The 18,801-nt window shown below is 37.6% G+C and overlaps 2 protein-coding genes across 2 annotated transcripts; one reads left to right on the top strand and one right to left on the bottom strand.

The window, feature by feature from the left end:
- Positions 1-346: 346 nt before the first annotated feature.
- Positions 347-1,285, bottom strand: LOC121522626 (olfactory receptor 1-like). Its single transcript, XM_041807174.1, has one exon. The coding sequence runs from the start codon at positions 1,283-1,285 to the stop codon at positions 347-349; it is 939 nt and encodes a 312-aa protein (XP_041663108.1).
- A 13,958-nt stretch (positions 1,286-15,243) lies between these two features.
- LOC121522625 (olfactory receptor 10H2-like) lies at positions 15,244-18,425 on the top strand. Its single transcript, XM_041807173.1, has 2 exons — positions 15,244-16,168; positions 18,145-18,425. The coding sequence occupies exons 1-2, from the start codon at positions 15,244-15,246 to the stop codon at positions 18,423-18,425; spliced, it is 1,206 nt and encodes a 401-aa protein (XP_041663107.1).
- The last annotated feature ends 376 nt before the right edge of the window (positions 18,426-18,801 follow it).

Raw genomic sequence — 18,801 nt, 5'->3', positions numbered from 1 at the left:
ACAAACAAACAAACAATAATAAAGGTGACACGGCTCAGCATTAGAAGCTCTCCTGTTCTCTCCTGATCATAATATTCCATGAAAAACAGTCCTGTTGCATCAAAAAGAGTCCACACAATCTAAATCTGGTCAAATATTCAACCCAAAAACATGATTATATCTATAAAGATCAATAGGAGCTGATAGGAGTTTTTTGGCTCATTTCACCTGGAATTCCAAGTGTTTTTTAATCTGAGTGCAACTTTTGGTCATATGCTACATCGAATCATTTTGTATTTCATGCAAAGATAAAAACAACACAAGGAACCCTGAAATTGTGAATTAATATAATTAGTATTATTTTCAACTAAAAAATCATTTGTTTTCTATGAACAAAATATTTTTGGAAGGCATCCCTGATCTTTGGTAGCTTGAATCCATACATAAAGGGGGTGATAATCGGCTGGCAGATGAGGAGATACACGGATAAAATAATGCGTGCTTTTTCAGGTACATGGGCAACATGAAATCTGGAATCAACAAAATGAAAAATACAGCCAACAAACAAGTTTGACACTGAAACAATTTGAGGTGTACAGGTAGTCAAAGCTTTTTGCTTGTTTTCTATAGAAGTATTCAGACAAACAGCCAAAATCTTCATGTAAGAGACTGAAATGAGACTAAATGGGATGACAATAGTTACCAAGGCAAAAAGCAGGTCAGAGATGTTATTAGGTGTTGAAATGGAGCATGCAAGCTTTATCAATAAGTGGTGATCACAGAAGACTTTCTCAATCACATTTCCACAAAAATGTAGGTTTGTGATGAATGCAAATGAGAATATAAAACTTGCTATTGAATACAGCCATATGATCACAACTATTGAAACTAATCTCCCTGTGTTCATAATGATGTTGTAACGTAAAGGATAACAGATTGAGACATGCCTGTCGTAGGCCATGGCTGCTAAACTGCAAAACTCAACAGATGCAGATATGTAGATGCAGCACATCTGCAGAAAACACCATGGCAGGGTCACTTCATGAGTGTCTGAAAACATCTGTGAGAGCATTAGAGGATACAGTGATGTGCTGCCAAACATTTCATTGACAGATAAGTTGCAGAGTAATATATACATTGGTTCATGCAGTCTTCTATCAACATATATGACAACAATAAGAACTGTGTTGGCAGCACAAATTGAGAGATACCAGAACAGCATTGCACTGAAATACAAGTATTTTAACTCTCCAATGTTACCATAGGCAGCCAGCACAAACGACCAAATCTTAGTTGTGTTATCCATTTCCTTCCTGTGCGATGAAAATCAAGTGACACAAGGACTTAAAAGCCAAACAAATTCAGTTGAAGGCTTGTCTCATGTCCTTTTGAATAATATTTCTATACTTAAATAGAGACATTTAATCTGTCTTATAACCAACGTTTTGCAGGTAGACAAATTCATACATCTTTCTTGCGCTGAAATACACAAAGTGCCATTTCTGTAGAAACAACGGAAGAGCCCATTTGCATACATTTCATCAATTAGTTGAAAGTTATTTTTCAAACTCTCAGAGACTCACATCTTTGCCAAACACATGCATGTGTAAAACAATCAGTTAGCAGCATCCCTAATCTGTGGATGAAATCACAGTGTGGACAACAAACAACTGAAAAGATGCTGGTGAATCCTGATTTCTTTTTGCCATGCCATTTGATAGAGATCATGGTAGTAAATGTCCATGTATACAAGTGTTAGAAGAGCATTAAGCATGCAGATCATTATTAAAAAGTTAGACCTCCCCAATTTTAACATCAGCAAATGCCGCCTGCATCTCTACAAGTGGACAAGACTAAAGCCTCTTCTTAATTTTTGTTCAGTGTTTTAATAGGTGATGGGAGTGGCTCTATTACAGAGCATAGTTGCTAGGACAAGCTGAACAATTTAGAGGCTTCCCCATCTTTTTTCATAGTTTGTGTCGTAAACAGAAATGTACAATTTCAGAAAGTTTCATTACTGGAATAAAATTATTTATATGATAAATCATAGAAACTAAAATTCTGATCAAGTGGGTAGCCAGGTTATAATGGCAGTAAGAATGTTTAGATGCAAGGTTCCTCTTTTGATAGTGAGTTTGCCTTTTTTATTGTATTCCATACAGTTAGAGAGAGGAGAATTACACACACATCACTTAGCTGCAAAAAACACCAGAAAAGAAGAGGGAAAGTAAAGCCTGCAAACTTACTGCATGCACAAAAGTTTTAATAGAAAATGTTTTGATCAGATTTGTATCTTCATTAGGTCTGATCAACGATGATCTTTTGTAGCATGGAGTAATAAGCAGGCCTTTTCATGACAGTAATCCACACAACATGAAAAAGAGAATGGCGGGGATCTACTAGATAAATCTGAGGTCACAATTTGCACTTATTTAGACTGTGTAAAATGTAATCATTGTCATGGGTACTGTGCCTCAAATTTAATAACTACATTATAATTAAATACAGTGGTGAGTTGCTACCTAAAATGTAGATTTACAAGTATGACTTAAAAGGAATAATATTTACAAGGGCTTTTCAAATAATTCAAAAAATCTATTTGCAAATAATCCCGGATTTTCTGTAGTTAATTGTGATTTATTGCATCCTTTTTTATCTTGTTTCAGAATTCCACTATTTTGTAATCAAAACATTTTTTTTGGTTTAATTTAAGATGTTTTTAATTTCTTAAACAAAAGGCTTCCTGTTTGGATACAAACCTGCTTTCATAGGTAGATTGAAGATTTTAGCATGGGCCTAACCACAGAAAAAAAGAACTTGGTATGGATTGAAAATGAAAAAAGGGGGCAGTAACAAGGTAAATGTTTGACAGTACTAGGTACAGATTACTTTTGACTTGTCCCCCGAGCTGTCTGTGAGTTTTTGTTTTAAATGTGATAAGAGTTAAAGAGTGGTGGATTGATTTTAAATCACTGTGGCTGCAGTGAGAAACTGATGTGACTTATTCAGAGTGTTATAAAGGACAACAAAGCATGTGATTAATCTCAGTCACAAAACATTAGTGCACTTATTGTGGACCATATCTTGACTGATGCAAAAAATCTTGACAGCCTCATATAAACTCTATTAAAACATAAAGGATATCTTATCAGACACATTTTTGAGTCACTGGTTTTAACCAGTAATATTTTGTACACTTTTTCTTTCTTAAATTAGGCACAGCCATGGTTTTGTGGCAATGACTGGCTCAATGTAAGGAAGAGACTGACAGGTGAACTTCTAACTCTTCAATTAAGTTCAGCACACCAGTCATACAGAGCTTCACAGGCAGAAGGTGTCTAACTGAGGAGGTAACTTCAGTCATGCTGTAAGTGTCTAGCCACAAAACAGACTCTAATACCAGGTTCTTGCATGAAATAATATCAACAGTGATTACTGTATTATAGAAAACATCAGCACACATTTAAACACAGTTTTTTCTTGTAGTCCAAATGCACAATGTCCAAGTTTATGCTGGGACAATTGGCTGTTTTTTTACCCGGCACAATTGTTTCAGATTGGAGTTTTGCGTGCTGGATTTGCCTGACAGACCTGGAAACGGGCCAGTCCATCTGCTTTGCAAGGTAACTTTATTATACCCTTCTGATACAGTAAATAATCCTCAATGGTCTAGTGTCAGTAAAGAGAAAACTACACACATATTTCCTTTAAATATATACTGTATATAAATATGTATACTGAGATATACTTGTTTCACCTTGCTTTGTGTTTGCATCAAAGCATTTGTTGTGAGTATATTTGTTTGTGTACAACACCTGTTACTGGAGGACACCACCAGAGGGCACACAATGGAGCCCATCCTGTCTAACAAGTACCAGATGTGTAGGATGTAAACTACAAACATGGAAACACCGGAGGAGGTTACACTGGTGTTAGTTCTGTGACCAATAGGCCTCCAGGACACTAAAAGTTGAATAACTGCCAAAGCCTAACCTAGTATGCACAAATATTTATGGTTCGATACCGGACATTTTCTCTCTGGTTACATACTTCCTCCTGTATCTTCATCCATCATTTACCAAGGATCAGCACAGTCCAAATAAAAAATGCAAATTGTCTTTGAAAACCTGTAATGAAAGCACTGCTGATGGACTAAAACCAAGTGTAGGGGCCAAAATACACCTTGACTCATGTGTAGGCTATCGCTGTATTAGGATTAGAAATGAAATTAAGCCTGAACCTAGAAAAAGGAAGACTGATGAGCTGTGTCATTCTTTCCTGCAAAATGCAATAACTGTGGATCCTGGGAACAGTGAGCATCCGTGATTAAGAAACTGACATTCTCTACTGTCCACATTTCTGTGTAATATTTTTATCTAAACAAGCTGTCAAGTATTGTGCATGGCACAGTGTTGAAGCACTTATGGAAAGTTTCAGGGACCATATTTCCTGCTTTGCTGTGAGCCTTTTAATGATGCCCAAACTGGTCAACATAACACAGCTATAGTGTTGAATTTCCCTAAATAAAATACATAATATTTATTACAGCAGATAATGTGTTTATGTGTCACACAAGGTGAAAAAGACACACAATGAGGATATTAAAAACATGTTTGTTATGAGCCAACCTGGTGTGTTCAGTTTATACTCAAGAGATCCCCTTTTATTGATATTAATCAAAGATTCAATGATGTAACTCCCATCTGTGATGCAATCTGACAGAGAAACAAAGTAAGGAGTAAATATGATGATTAGGCCTCTGGGTCCTTCGTCCACTGCATCTCCAGGACATCAGTCCACAGTGGCTGTTATGCTCTGGGACAACAAATTCCCTCTTCATTAAGAAAGAGCCACCAATGTACAGGGAGACAAGACAAACAGAGTGCTGTCCTTTGATTATACTAAATAACAAAGGTCAAGAAAAACAGAGTACTGACCTCTGAGAATTGAAGAATCTACGATAGATTCAGTTATCGTAAGAGCTGTGCCATGCCACAAAAATGCACCATTTTAGGTCGTTTCCATCAAGTGGTCCAGCTCAGTTCAGTGTGGAACGGCACAGATTTTTTTAGCGTTTCAATAGAGCAAAAGTTGGAAAGTGTCCCAAGTGTCCCACTTTACCCTTCTGCTGTATAGGGGGTCTTCAATGCAAAGCAACGATAGGTGTCCCACACTTTTTTTTGGCTTGCATGATAACGGGTCAGAGATAAGAGTTCAGCTGCCTAACTGGCTTCCTGCAACTGTGAACTGTCCCCCTTCATTATGAAGTTGTTAAAACCTTGCATCAAAAATCCATTCTTGGCATGTAGATACCGAGTTAACAGGTATAGAAAGTACCTATAAAAAGCATTCACCCCCTTGGATGTTTTACCCTTTTATTCATTTTTAGAAATCAACCATTGTCAATGAAATTGGGCTTTTTTTTTGACAAAAAAAGAATACAAAAAACTCTTTGAGGTCAACGTGAAAACAGATTTGTACAAAGTATGTCAAATAAAGGAATTTGTAAGGTAAAATAGGGGACTGCATAAATATTCACCCCCTTTAAAGTGGGTGCCCTAACTCAACAGAGGTCCACACAATTGTTGCAAGTATCCCATGAAGACAAAAGAACACTTCAAACAACTCAGAGAAAAGGTTAACAAGTCTGGGGAAGGACGCAAAAACTGTCCAAGCCACTGAACATCTCCCAGCTCAATTAAATCCATCATCAATAAATGGAAGGATTATAGCACATGTGTAAATCTGCCTAGATCAGGCTGTCCTCACACACCAAGTGGCCATGCAGGAAGAAGACTAGTGAGAGAGACCACCAAGACACCCATGACTACTCTGAGGGAGTAACAAGCGTCAGCGCCTGGTGATGGGAGAGACTCTGGGTTCTTCACCAGTCAAAGCTTTATGGGAGCCACTGTTGGAAAGGAAACTGATATCAAATCTCAACTAGAATTTGCCAAAAGGCATGTGGGAGATGACATGGTCAAGTGGAAGAAAGTTATTTAGTCTGATGAGATTGAAATAGTGCAGGCAAGACACTAGGTTTGACGCACACCAAACACAGCACATCACCACAAACACACCATTCTCACAGTAAAGCAGTAAAATTAATGCAGCAAAATATAGAAAAATCCTGGAGGACAACCTTATTCAGTCTGCAAGAGACCCAACTGCAGCTTGGGAGGTTTGTTTTCCAGTAAAAAAATGACCAAGTCTAAATGAAAAATTCTTTTTCTTTTTAATCTTTTTAAAAACTTTGTATTATTATTGTTGGGTGCGCGCAACAAAGGAATGTGCATAAGGGAGCAGAGGAAGTCTGCTGGTGGTGCATCTTCAGTAAGCTCATTCATTGAGGTGTGCTGTCTGGAGTTCAAACTGAAGCTTCTTCTGCCCTCGTTTTAACAGGGACATATTACGCAAAAATCACTTTTTCAGGCTTTTCTAACAAGAACATGCAGATCATTTTGGTAGTGTCAGATGTATTTACTCATTTAAGTGACCATTTGAAAGGGATGGTTAGATTAAAAAAAGGTAAACGTATGAACGAGCATTTGAATGGCAAAAAGAGTTAGCTTAGCTTAGCTTAGTTCGGTTGTTCATATGTCTGTATATGAAATATACGCTGTTTTACTGGTTGGCCAACTTCTGCAATTATTTCTTCATATGCAATATTAGTTATGTTTGATCTCTTTTATTTCAGTGAACAGATACTCCATGCTGCTTAATGGCGAAAAACTGGACATTATCCTCACCCCAACAGCTACAGGTAATGTATCATCTTTTTATCCATCTGTAAAAAAGTGCAGGTACTTACATTGGATCCTAGGGGGTGCTGTCCATATATTTATGGATATACCGACATCAGTCATACATGTGAGGAAATGAGGTGTAACAATGGTTCACCCTGATACAATATTCACATTTCAAGCTCTCATATTCACTGTCTAATCTATAGTTAAAGACTGTCTAACATTTTCACATGTTGGAGTGCATCCTTTCACCAGAGCATATAACACACTTTAGTGCAGACTTAGCTCATCCATTTGGGTAATGTTTTATGTCTTTCTTAAGGGACAAAACATGTCAAAGGCAGCACATGAGGGTGACATTTTCATTTTTTTCATTCCAGAGCCTTGTGTAAGAAATGCCCCCCCCCCCCAAAAAAGAGAGATAGCAGGGATATCCTGACTTTTAGCTTTTATTGTGTAAGATCCAAATGACTTTCTAATTTCTATTCTGTTATTTACAAAAGGTAAGTTAACTATAACATGTTATACACCACCAGAAAGCTCTGATTCTCAGGATTCTTGCCATTTTAACTACTACAGCAGCAACAATCAGTGCATTTGTGAGACAACAAACAAACAAACAATAATAAAGGTGACACAGCTCAGCATTAGAAGCTCTCCTGTTCTCTCCTGATCCTAATATTCCATGAAAAACAGTCCTGTTGCATCAGAAAGAGTCCACACAATCTAAATCTGGTCAAATATTTAGCCCAAAAACATGATTATATCTATAAAGATATATATATATATATAAATATATATATAAATATATATATATATGTATTATACCAGGTACAAGCACAAAATAATATCAACAGTGATTACTGTATCACAGGCAAGATCAGAACACATTTAAACGCAGTTTCCTTTTACTTTTAGTCCAAAAGCTCAGTGCCCAAGGGTATGATGGAAAAATGTGCTGTTTTTATACCTGGCACAGTCATTTCAGATTGGTGTTTTGCAAGCTGGATTTGCCTGAAAGACCTGGAAACTGGCCAGTCCATCTTCTTTGCAAGGTAACTTTATTATACCATTCTAATTCAGTAAGTAATCCTCCAGGTTCTAGTGTGAGTAAGAGAAAACTACACACATATTTTCTTTAAATATGTATAGAGATATATATACTGAGATATACTTGTTTCGACTTGCTTTTGTGTTTGCATCAAAAGCATTAGTGGTGTAAAGATAATTGGATATGGATTGGTTAACTGATCTTGACGTCAGCGGTCCAAGTGCATCGGTCAGCAGAGCCCTGGATCAGTCAAAATGCTGCACAGACTGGTCTTTGGACCGGTTTTAATGTGAGAGATCGGTTCACTGAGGCTCTGCTGCTTGTTTTCATGCTCTGGCTCAGTGTCTGTTATCTCTTCTGACCCATGGTGACCTTTTACCTTTAAATGAGAGTTCCATTCACCGTAGGTGCTGGCAAGGTAGCTGGATGTGTTTCACCGATAGTCACCTAAATGTCTTTCAGTTACAGTTCTGCACCTCAGGAAAAAGTCATGTGGACTTTATATGAAGGAAGGATAACTTACGAAATGTCTGCCCGTCTGTACACTTTGGAGAAAAACGAAGCGATTAAATCTCACTTGTTGAGATGGCAGAGCTAAGATGCTAACACTAAATACAACACAAACAAACCTGAACATAAACACTTATCTGAGTAAAAACTCTTCAGTTATCACTGTAACAACAGCCCCTTTATTCACAGGGTTTACGACCATAACGTGTTGTTGGGAGTGATTGATTTGGTGACTTAATCAATACATCTGAGCCCACTGATATGATATTAAACAGAGAAGACTTCACTGAGCTGGAGATCAGCTGTTCTCCAGTGTATTAATTCAAGAGTGAAAACGACAATGGTAAGATACACAGAGAAAGGAAGAAAACTGACATGTACACTGAATACTGTCATTAAGAGGAATTATGAAAGGAAGAAAGGCATAGAAAGTTGTTTTAATTTGACTTTTTTCAATATAATTTGAATCCCTTGTTCTCCTGTACTAGCAGACACACAGAGCTCTGTCTATCCAAATCTCCTTGTGACTTTAAAATCATTTTAATTTGTGCTTCTTGGGAAAATTTGATATTTAGTTTTTACTGTTATTGGAATTAATAATGCTGAGGAAGTTACAAGTACAGAAGGACGAACATGTACCAGTAAAAACTAATTTTTATATTTATCTCCCAATTTAATGTCAAAGTAAGAAACCTGGGTGTGATGAAAACTTTCTAAAACATAATTTCAGGATGATAACACAGGAGGCCTGGCATTTAGTCTGTTTTATAAATAAGATCAAATAAACTTAGATTATCATGAAATGATCTTGTTTTCCCCTTTTTCGCTAATTTTTATTAAAGCATAAAGTTATTTTGATTCTATAATCAGACCGGATCAAATCGGTCCGGATCAGACCAAATCGTTCTGTATTTTAATGAATCATCAGTGAATTGAATCGTAGTCTGTGGATCGAGATTTGAATTGAATCGTCTTGGGAAGGAGAGATTCATGCCACTAAAAAGCATTTTTGTGAGTATATTTGCTCATGTACAGCATGTGACTGGAGGACACCACCAGAGGGAACACAATGGAGCCCATCCTGTCTAACAAGTACCAGATGTGTAGGATGTAAACTACAAACATGGAAACACCGGAGGAGGTTACACTGGTGTTAGTTCTGTGACCAGTAGGCCTCCAGGACACTAAAAGTTGAATAACTGCCAAAGCCTAACCTAGTATGCACAAATATTTATGGTTCGATACCGGAAATTTTCTCTCTGGTTACATACTTCCTCCTGTATCTTCATCCATCATTTACCAAGGATCAGCACAGTCCAAATAAAAAATGCAAATTGTCTTTGAAAACCTGTAATGAAAGCACTGCAGACAGACTGAAACCAATGTAGGGGCCAAAATACTCCTTGACTCATATGTAGGCTATCACTGTATTAGGATTAGAAATGCAATTGAGCCTGCACCCACAAAAACAAAAACAAAAGAGGTTTCTGAATCCTATTTGGTGATCGCAGACTGATGAGTTTTGTCATTCTTTCCTGCAAAATGCAATAACTGTGGATCCTGGGAACAGTGAGCATCCGTGATTAAGAAACTGACATTCTCTACTGTCCACATTTCTGTGTAATATTTTTATCTAAACAAGCTGTCAAGAATTGTGCATGGCACAGTGTTGAAGCACTCATGGAAAGTTTCAGGGAACATATTTCCTGCTTTGCTGTGAGCCTTTTAATGATGCCCAAACTGGTCAACATAACACAGCTATAGTGTTGAATTTCCCTAAATAAAATACATAATATTTATTACAGCAGATAATGTGTTTATGTGTCACACAAGGTGAAAAAGACACACGATGAGGATATTAAAAACATGTTTGTTATGAGCCAACCTGATGTGTTCAGTTTATACTCAAGAGATCCCCTTTTATTGATATTAATCAAAGATTCACTGATGTATCTCCCATCTGTGATGCAATCTGACAGAGAAACAAAGTAAGGAGTAAATATGATGATTAGGCCTCTGGGTCCTTCGTCCACTGCATCTCCAGGACATCAGTCCACAGTGGGTTTATGCTCTGGGACAACAAATTCCCTCTTCATTAAGAAAGAGCCACCAATGTACAGGGAGACAAGACAAACAGAGTGCTGTCCTTTGATTATACTAAATAACAAAGGTCAAGAAAAACAGAGTACTGACCTCTGAGAATTGAAGAATCTACGATAGATTCAGTTATCGTATGAGCTGTACCATGCCACAAAAATGCACCATTTTAGGTCGTTTCCACTAAGCGGTCCGGCTCAGTTCAGTGCAGAACAGCATGCATTTTTTAGCGTTTCAATAGAGCAAAAGTTGGAAAGGGTCCCAAAAAAACGACCCGTACCGTCCCACTTTTTGGCACCCCTCCGTAGGGGTATCAGTCTTACCTATCCATATCATAAAGGTGGCGCTACACACACATCAATCGGGGGGTGCACTGACGTCACGTCAGCGCGCAACTCAGCTGCTCACCTGCTCGGCTCTGGGCTGCAAAACGCAGAAGTCTGCTTTGTGAGGAGCAGCAAAAACAGGAGACAAACGCACTCATATCTGCTTAAATTGGAGATATATGGACTCGACGGAGATCCAAACTGTTTCCTACTCTGTGTATATTGATATCTGGCCACAAATCAAGTTTCCTGACGTTTATATGAACCTGATTTTGAGAACACGAAGCAGAGCCCGAAGGCATCAGCCTGGTCTATCCGCAATGGATGTGAAGCTGATTTAATGCAGAAGTTTTGTGAATACGAAGCCTTAGATCAGCTGATTCTCTGTACTGTAACTAGTTATTAATCTACTTCTTACATTAGGTAACTTCTGAAAAGATCGCTCTGTGGTTGTTGGACGTGTTTGTAAAAGTTTGGGCTTCAACCTATTTAAAACGAGTTCAGTGCACCCAGGATTTCTGACTTAATCTAGTTTGATTTTAACACCAGCTGAACTTTTACTTTATTTTTAATGTGGCAAATTCTCACAGTACAGCTCTGAACTTTTATATTTTGTAGTATAAACTATTATAGACTAGACGTATTCACTTATTAACGTACAGTTATGACTCAAACCATCTCTGTACATGTATTCCATCAGCTGATGAAGTGTGCCAACAGCAGTTAACATAATTAAAATGTAGTTTTTTTTTTTAAAGCACTTTCAGCTGAAATAAAGCTGTTTAATGGTTATTCCCTACTGATTTCTGTCACATCCTTCTTACAACTCTGCGGCTGGACCAGCTAACTCTCGTTGCATGGGACTTCACATTTTTCGCCTTTACAGCCTGCTCACCAAGTGAGGGCATGGGTGTCTGTGGAGACGCAAACTATTTTGGGGTTTAGCATGCTAAACCATACCAAACCGTGTTGAATCTAACCAGACCCCTGATGGAAACACGGCTCAAGACACCTATGACTACTCTGAAGGAGTTTCAAGCTTCAGCAGCTGAGATGGGAGAGACTCTGCATACAACAACTGTTGCCTGGGTTCTTCACCAGTCAACGCTTTATGGGAGAGTGGCAAAGAGAAAGCCACTTTTGAAAAGAAAACATCAAACCTCAACTAGAATTTGCCACAAGGCATGTGGGAGACTCCATGGTCAAGTAGGAGAAAGTTATTTAGTCTGATGAGACCAAAACGGTGCAGACAAGATGCTATGTTTGGCAGACATCAAACATTGCAAATCACCACAAACACACCATCCCCACTGTGAAGTAAGGTGGTGGCAGCATCATGCTGTGGGGATGTTTCTCAGCAGCCGGCCCTGGAATGCTTGTAAAGGTAGAGAGTAAAATGAATGCGGCAAAATACTTGAAAATCCTGGAGGACAATCTTTTTAGTCTACAAGAGAACTGTGGCTTGGGAGGTTTTTCCAGTAAGACAGTGACCCAAAGAATACAGAGAACACAGACATGGTTTTAAAGACAAGAAGGTGAATGTTCCAGAGTGGCCGAGTCAAAGCACAGACCTCAATCTAATAGAGAATTTGGGCCTGGATTTGAAAAGGGATGTTCATGCCCGACCCCTATGCAACCTGACGGCGCTTGAGTAGTTTTCAAAAGTAGAATGAAGTAAAGTTACAGAGTTAAGCTGTGCAAGCCTGATTGAGACCTATCCACACAGACTCAGAGCTGAGGCTGAGACCTATCCACACAGACTCAGAGCTGAGGCTGAGACCTATCCACACAGACTCAGAGCTGAGGCTGAGACCTATCCACACAGACTCAGAGCTGAGACTGAGACCTATCCACACAGACTCAGAGCTGAGACTGAGACCTATCCACACAGACTCAGTGCTGTGGTTGCAGCCAAAGGTGCATCTAAACACTTACAACAAGGGGGTGAATATTTATGCAGTCACATGCTTTACCATGCATATTTTTGTTTAACTGGCATTACTTTATCTGGTTTTCAGTTTCATAATAAAAGTTTTTTTTTCTTTGGGGCTTTTGGTAAAAAAAAAAATCCAAATTCCAAATTGCTCTTTCAGCAGTGGCCTTCTGGGGCTTCTTCTCCGTGTGCGGGGTGTCAGTGATTGTTGTCTGGACAATAGTCAAGTCAGCAGTCTTCCCCATGGTTGCAATAGTTTGTACTGAACCAGAGAGAATGAACACTCAGGAAACTTTTGCAAATTGAACTTTTCCACAATATTCTGATATTTTGAAATAGTGGATTTTGATTTTTGTGAGTTGTAAATTGTTATCATAAAGATTAAAACAAGAAGTCTTTAAATTCTTCTCTTCGTATGAGATGAATCTAGAATTTATGGAAATGTAACTCATTTCATTTCATTTTATTTATTCTAGTCATGGTTCTTGTCACAAAGAAATATTTAACTTCATTACACTCCATGGTCAGAAAGGAGCTGGGAGAAGAAAATTCTTATTTAGCCTGCTCAAAACACAAATATCACAGTTGGTCTGCCAAGTTTACACTAACTGAGAGAATATTACAGCAACATTCATAAAAGATACAGCAACAATATCAAAGAATCTGACAATGCTTAAAATGGGAAAAAAAACAACACCCTATTCGCCATGTTCATAATGTCTTATGAGTCTCTCTTTATACATTCTCTTGAACTGAAATATATTCAAACAGCTCTTTATATCACTCTGTAAAGAATTTCACATTTTGAGCCCAACCACAGAAATACACATCTGCTTTAAGGTTGTCTGTGCAAAATTGATGATGATGATGATGCTTGAAATTAAATTTCCTTCTATGGTTCTCATCCTCTGGACTAAAAACAAAAAAAAAATGTGTGAGTTTTCTGGTAATGCTCTACATTTAGTTCTAAACATAACTGTGAGTGTCTGCAACTCAGTCAGATCTTTAAGTTTTAACAATCTTGTCTTAATAAACAGAATGTTTGCTGAATGTTGCTGATGTATGAATTTTCCCAGATATCCACACAATAACAGAGATATGGTAAAATAAGAGAGCAGTAGAGAATTTTAATGACCTTTAACTTTGACCTTTGACCTTTAATTCTCATGACAGTTTAACAGAAACTTTTCTTTATTTACAATAAAAATATTCTTAGACACTTTTGTTTTTACGTGAGCGATATGAGCTTTCCATGTCAGTTTATCATCAACAATCACACCCAGAAAACGAAATTCAGACACTCTTTAATTGTTAACACCATCTATGGTGAGATACTTTCACCTTTTCTTTTATTTGTGAAAACCTTAAACTTTGTTTTATTTAGATTTAAAGACAACTTGTTTTCATCAAACCATTTTTTCTGTTTCTCTATTTCATTTTCTACACATACTGCCAAAGTATAAAGTAAAGACTCACTGAAATAAATAAAGGGAGTAATGATATTTTACTTGATATTCTGATCTTTGGAAATGCTCCTGTATGCTGGTTCACATAGCATCCACGCTAGCAAACCAATCAGTATGAAGGCGTTCCAGACCGTGGTAGTCTCAGATGTTGGATATCATCTACTGAGATGCATCATCACCTAGCTAAAAGCAGTACTACTCGATATCAAAACACCTACAATGGATGTTAACCTAATTAAATCCAAATTACAAACAGGATCTATGAAATGTGAAGACCCTAAACTGTTAAACAGCTGAAATCCTACATCAGGAAAGAATGGTAAAACATTCTCCCTTCAAAATAACAGAAACAGTTCTCAGAATGCTGTAAATATGACACTGTCCAGACTTTTTTGTGTTTCTTTAACATGTTACTGGTATCAAATCTGAAATTAGCAACATTGCAGCACATTGTATCGATCAGCGCTCTCAGTGGCCCAACTAAACCTAAAATACTTTTCCTTATTTAAACCCTATTGAAGTTGGTCAGCCTTTGTTGTACAGCAGTGAGATTCAGAAAGTTCATTTGTTGAGACCGGCTCTGTCAAGGCCCTCAACTATGCAGTGTCCTGCTTCTAAGAGGAGCCATGGTCCATAATCACATGAAGTGAAATGTTGAGGAAAGATGGATAAATAAAAAAGTGTTAAGTTGCACATGGATGTAGTCTGAAGATGAGTAGATGTAGAAGGGCAAACATTTGTTTCCCTTACTGTAGGGGTGTGTAAGCAAACATACTCATAAATCATAAAAGCATTTCAAAATTATGCAAATAGGCACAACTTCATCTTAAGATATGAAGTTTTTTCCTATGATTTTTTACTTTTTTAATGAAGCAAGACAAGTGCTCTTTAGAAATATGTAATTTTACACTGCTGCTTTTTTCCCTTGATCTGCCCATCTATGACGTAACTATTGTTGTAAAGGGAGCAGTTAAAAATCTCCACTGAGGTGTGTGCAGGTGAACACAGCAGTCATACTGGAGTGTCGACATATATGGGACATACTGCTAAAGTTAAGCAGTCTTCACCTTATGCAACATTAATTCTTAGTGCTTTTTCAACTTTTGACACTTTGGTTTTGAACTATTATCAGAAAATGACAAATGCATCCAATGTGTTTCTATTTACACTTACCAGCTTCAGTGCCACAACCAACTACAGAATCACACTTTTCTCTCTCACTTGTCTTTGCTATTGTACAATTCTGGTGGTAAATGTGTGTTTGATTTTAACCATCGTCTTGGATCAAAACCTGCATGAACCCATGTACATTTTTGTGTGTAACCTCTGTATTAATGGACTTTATGGCACTGCAGCATTTTATCCAAAGTTTGCTGCTGATCTGCTGTCTGATATTCATGTGATCTCATATGTTGGATGTTTTTTGCAAATCTTTGTAATATATACCTATGCAACGACTGATTTCTCAGTCTTAGCTCTCATGGCGTATGATCGATACGTGGCTATCTGCCGACCACTGGAGTATCATTTGATAATGTCTTTACGGAGAAGTGCTGTTCTTATTGGTGTAGCCTGGATTGTTCCTATAGTCTGTGAGATCTTGGTTGTCAGTTTAACATCCAACCTGAAGTTATGTGGCTCTCACATACAGAAACTTTATTGTGAGAACTGGTCAGTAGTGAAACTTGCTTGTGGCTCGACAACAGCAAACAGCATAGTGGGGATGATTATTATTCTCTTCTATTGTGGCCATGTTCTGTTCATTTTGTGCTCATATGTGCCGTTGGTTAAATCAGCTATAAAGTCCAAAGAGAGCAGGAAGAAATTTACACAAACATGTGTGCCACATTTGTTGTGCTTGCTTAATGTCACAGCTGCTTTACTCTTTGACGTCATGTACTCCAGGTATGGATCTGCTTCTGTGGCCCCGAGTGTCAAAAACTTCATGGCCATACAGTTTCTCATGATGCCCCCTATTTTCAACCCCATTATTTATGGGATGATCCTGACTAAGATTCGACAAAGAATGGTACGTTTGTGTATGATGGCATGTCAGAATTGTAAGTTGAGGCTTAAGGTGGGAAAAACATAATACTTCTATGTGGTCAGTGTAACAATTAAGTAAGCTGTTTTTACAATCACAATGGACTTAAATTAATCTAACAGTCTCTCTATAACTCATAATGCATCAAAATATATAAGGCAACTTTAATCTTATAAGACAGCTGTGATATTAATGATAAAATCATGAAAAAGTTTTATCCTTGGGAATTTCAAACAGGAAAATAATAAATGGTTCAAACTCCAACCTCAGCAGTTAGAGTTATTTTAGTGTTGCCTGTTATTTTCTTTATGAATGTTATAAAGGGGAAGTCTGCAGAGGGTAGCATGAAAGCTCTTCTTCTCTCTCATATAAATGATAATAGAGGTTGAATGAGGCTGCTTTTGACATTTTTTCTTCCTTAAATCAGAAAAAAAGATGTCAGTTTTAATATTTCAGATTTACTAGCATGTTAGCAATGGGTAAAAATGTTCATATGTGTTACTAGTTTTCATAACTGTTACATTTAAGCACACATATCACTTGATAACTACATTTTTATTGTAAATGGAACTCTTTTTTAACAATTTTTTACCTTAGTATATCAAATATATGATTATAAATCATATGAAATTTTTCTTTAATTTTTGGAAAGCATCCAGCGACCCCCCTTCACTGTCTCGTGACACCCCTGGGGGTCCCGACCCCCACTTTAGGAACCAGTGCACTATGTGATGTGTTAATAAAAGACACAAAAGCTATTTTTTCATGGAGGTGCTACTGCTGCTTTCTTCAGATTACATTGGTGCAAAAGCTCTGCAACTATGTTTGTGTCAAGATGGCTTTTTTCTGATTGAATCTTTAATGTGTGCACACATCATGTCATGCAATGTTCATTTTGAAAGAAAGCATTACCATACAAGGCCCAGGCTAGCTCCTGTCCCACAGTGTGTGAACAATTGCAGATGATAAAATTGGTGCTAGGATATCTGGACCTGAACACTAACCTTAGTGCCTTTAAAAATATTAATGGTTAAATGTTATTATAAAATTCACCTAAATATACTCAATTATAAATCTTCAGTAAAAGGTTGGGAACTAAAGTTGGCTGGTTTGAGCCATGAAACTACTCTTGTGTGTTTGGTGCAAATGATGGCAAAATCATCATTTATTCTGTTACTTTCTTTTTGTTTTTCCAGTGCAGATCAAGGGACTTTTAAAGATGAATATTCAATAAGTTTAAGTTGGTTAGTTAGTTGAACACTTTAGATTAAAACGACTACCAGCTACTTTGGCCTTAAACATTACCTCATAAAATTAAGGCAACTGACTAACAAAAAGAGAGCACATAGTATCACTGCCGAAAAAGGTTGTCCAGTAGACATATTCATATATTTTTTCAAATCTTTTTATTCAATGTTTTGGACATTACAGATAGAGAATTATCAGTCAGGTACTAAGTATGTCAATATGTCCATATGAATCCCCTGAACATCTCCCCAACCCTCCCAACACCCACCCTCCCAGATCCCACACTGGTTATGGTCTCAGTGCATTGCTCATTACAACACAAGTATTGATAACATTAAATAATAAAGACACTAAATTAAAAAATAAATTAAAATTATAATAATGATAATAAATAAATAAATACATAAATACAAATAATAAATGTGCAAACAAGCAAACCAGTAGAGAAATATGTGGAAAAAATAAAATACTAACTACAAACAAGATCATACAAAAAATTAATCAACATGAATAACAAAGATGTTGATATAATCTTAGCAATCTCTCTCTCCTCCTAGCCCCCAGCCTCTATTCCTGTCTAAGAAGTTATATTGTGGGTTGGTAGGGGAATTGTGTTTCCATTTCAAATAATGCCCTCAGCCAGTAAGGTGGTAAAGGCAATAATTAGCTTTGTGGTTGACATGTTCATGTTTTAATATGTTTTCCAGTTATTGCCTCTGTCCTCTGTGTATATCTATCATGAAGACCTCTCCTGGACTGCCCACACAACTGCAGTAGTTAAAAAGGCCCAACAAAGACTTCACTTACTAAGGGTGCTGAGAAGGAACCCTGTGAAGGAGAGGCTGCTGGTGGCCTTCTACCGCAGCACCATTGAGAGCGTCCTCACCTATGGCATCACGGCCTGGTATGCTAACTGTTCAGAGGGTCATAAAAACTGCCCAAAAGATCACTGGCTGTCCCTTGCCCTCCCTGGACGACATCGCCGGCAAGCAGTGTCTGAGGCGAGTGAGGCAGATTGCTGCTGACCCCACACACCCAGCACAGCACCTGTTTGACCTCCTGCCCTCAGGTAGGAGGTACAGGTGTCTTAAAAGCAGGACCAACTATCTAAAAAACAGCTTCTTTCCCTGGGCTATAAGTTCCATGAATGCGTCCTAAAGCGTGTTGACTGTATACCATATTGCACTTTATCATTGATTGAATGTTTTTAAATGGATCCTTTTATTCCGTGACTATTAATCTACTTATTATTTATGTAGTTGCTGCTGCACTGGCCAGAAAATTACTTCAATTTTATTGTATACCTGATGTGCAATAACAACAAAGGTTTCTTATCTTATCTTATCATACCATGGTAGAGGTGTCAGGAGGAGTAAATACACATACACCTCACATTTGGTA

This window comes from Cheilinus undulatus, linkage group 15 (genome assembly GCF_018320785.1).
Source record: "Cheilinus undulatus linkage group 15, ASM1832078v1, whole genome shotgun sequence".
Lineage (NCBI taxonomy): Eukaryota > Metazoa > Chordata > Actinopteri > Labriformes > Labridae > Cheilinus > Cheilinus undulatus.
Note: the sequence above shows the minus strand (reverse complement) of the source record. Positions and strands in the feature narration are given on the sequence as shown.

Excerpts from the sequence above, each read along its gene's own strand:
- LOC121522626 (XM_041807174.1), bottom strand. The coding sequence starts at position 1,285 with ATGGATAACACAACTAAGATTTGGTCGTTTGTGCTGGCTGCCTATGGT.
- LOC121522625 (XM_041807173.1), top strand. The coding sequence starts at position 15,244 with ATGACAAATGCATCCAATGTGTTTCTATTTACACTTACCAGCTTCAGT. Across the intron at positions 16,169-18,144 it reads TATGATGGCATGTCAGAATT|ACCTCTCCTGGACTGCCCAC; the intron begins GTAAGTTGAGGC and ends TCTATCATGAAG.